This window comes from Neomonachus schauinslandi, chromosome 2 (genome assembly GCF_002201575.2).
Source record: "Neomonachus schauinslandi chromosome 2, ASM220157v2, whole genome shotgun sequence".
NCBI lineage: Eukaryota > Metazoa > Chordata > Mammalia > Carnivora > Phocidae > Neomonachus > Neomonachus schauinslandi.
Window position 1 is genome coordinate 203,723,324 of NC_058404.1, and position 1,397 is coordinate 203,724,720.

Below are 1,397 nucleotides of genomic sequence, written 5' to 3' on the forward strand. Positions count from 1 at the left end.
ACTCACATGCACACATGGATGTGCACACAGAGCATACACCACACCCAAGTAGTCACACACAAACTCACATGCAGACATGGATGTGCACACGTACACCCACACTCACATAGTTACACACAACCACACATGCACTTTATGTATGCAGACCATCACTGACACTCGTGGGACACACATTACACATTTGGTTTACACTTGTCCTCATTCTGTCTGTGTCCCACTCAAGCCCACACACAAACTGGGCCCCATACTCCTTCACATGTATGCACACCCAGGCCAGTACACACACACACACACACACACAACTGTGACAAGTCACGGTCACAGCCAAGCCATGAGCAGGGACTTGGCACACAACCCTGTGAAAAGGCCCAGTTATCACCCCTTGTGACCGGTGGGGAAACTGAAGCATGGCTGGGCTGGGTAGTGTGTACCAGATTGGATGTACAGTACGTGGCAGAAGTATCTGCCATGCTCCCTTGTACTTGTCACACTGCCTTTCTCACACTCATGCACACAGGTGTGCACACACACTGCACATACACGTATACATGGTCCCACATGGGAGATGCTACAGTGATTTAAGGGTGGGGCAGCAGAAGGACAGATGCTGGTCATTCCCACTGGGCTGATGACCCTCATCGGGAGATCTGCACCTGCCCCCACCCGGCCCCGGAGGATGCGCTGGAGTCAGGGGAGGCAGCAGACAAGCGCTCAGAGCCTGCCCTCCAGAGCAGTCAGGTAGCCAGCCAGCCCACAACCATCTGTCCCCACTGCCCCACACCCTTCCCATAGCCCTCCCTCTCCCACCCTCGGTCAGGCTGGGACAGGCCCCTTCCCACCCTGGAGTTGGAGTTGGAGCCAGGGAAACAGAGGTATGCGGGCTGGGCCTGTCCCCCCTCCACCATGACTCACGCGGCCATCGGGTGTACGTGGGCCTGAGTACTGCTGGGCTTCTCCCATTAGCACAGGCCACACGTCAAAGAATTCCTGAGCAGAGAAGAGAAGGGACAGAGTCAGTGAGTCAGCACAGGAGCAGGACAAGCCTGGCCAGGAGGCCTGTGGAGCACTGAGACCTCACCTTCTCCTTGGTCATGTCCAGGAGGCCCACCGAGTACCGGTCACAGTTCAGATAGGCCCGCACAGTGTAGAAGGCCTTGTGGAACTGCCTCTCGATGTCTGTCAGTTCCTCAAACACCTTGTTAGCTGACCACAGAAGCACCTGTTGGGGGGGGTGCAGCTGTGAGCCTGTGGTCTCACACACACACACACACACACACACACACACACACACACACCTGGGTGACCACAGTAACACCTGGGTCACACCTGTGAGCCTGTGGCCACCCCTCCCCCACAAACCCAACACCTGGGTGCCCACAGCAGCACCTGGGGGGGGG

At 56.9% G+C, this 1,397-nt stretch overlaps 2 protein-coding genes across 8 annotated transcripts in view; one reads left to right on the plus strand and one right to left on the minus strand.

Moving 5' to 3' along the window:
- Window positions 1–1,397, plus strand: part of GAK (cyclin G associated kinase) — a 364,833-nt gene that overhangs the window by 223,721 nt on the left and 139,715 nt on the right. The gene's annotated exons all lie outside the window — the stretch shown is intronic.
- The window catches only part of PDE6B (phosphodiesterase 6B), a 33,906-nt gene that overhangs the window by 11,509 nt on the left and 21,000 nt on the right, over window positions 1–1,397 (minus strand). For both annotated transcript variants that reach the window (XM_021677659.1, XM_021677660.1), the window contains exons 4-5: window positions 1,079–1,219; window positions 913–987 (exon numbers count right to left, since the gene is read on the minus strand). In XM_021677659.1, the coding sequence (XP_021533334.1) occupies window positions 913–987; window positions 1,079–1,219 (216 nt within the window). The remainder of the gene's footprint in view (window positions 1–912; window positions 988–1,078; window positions 1,220–1,397) is intronic.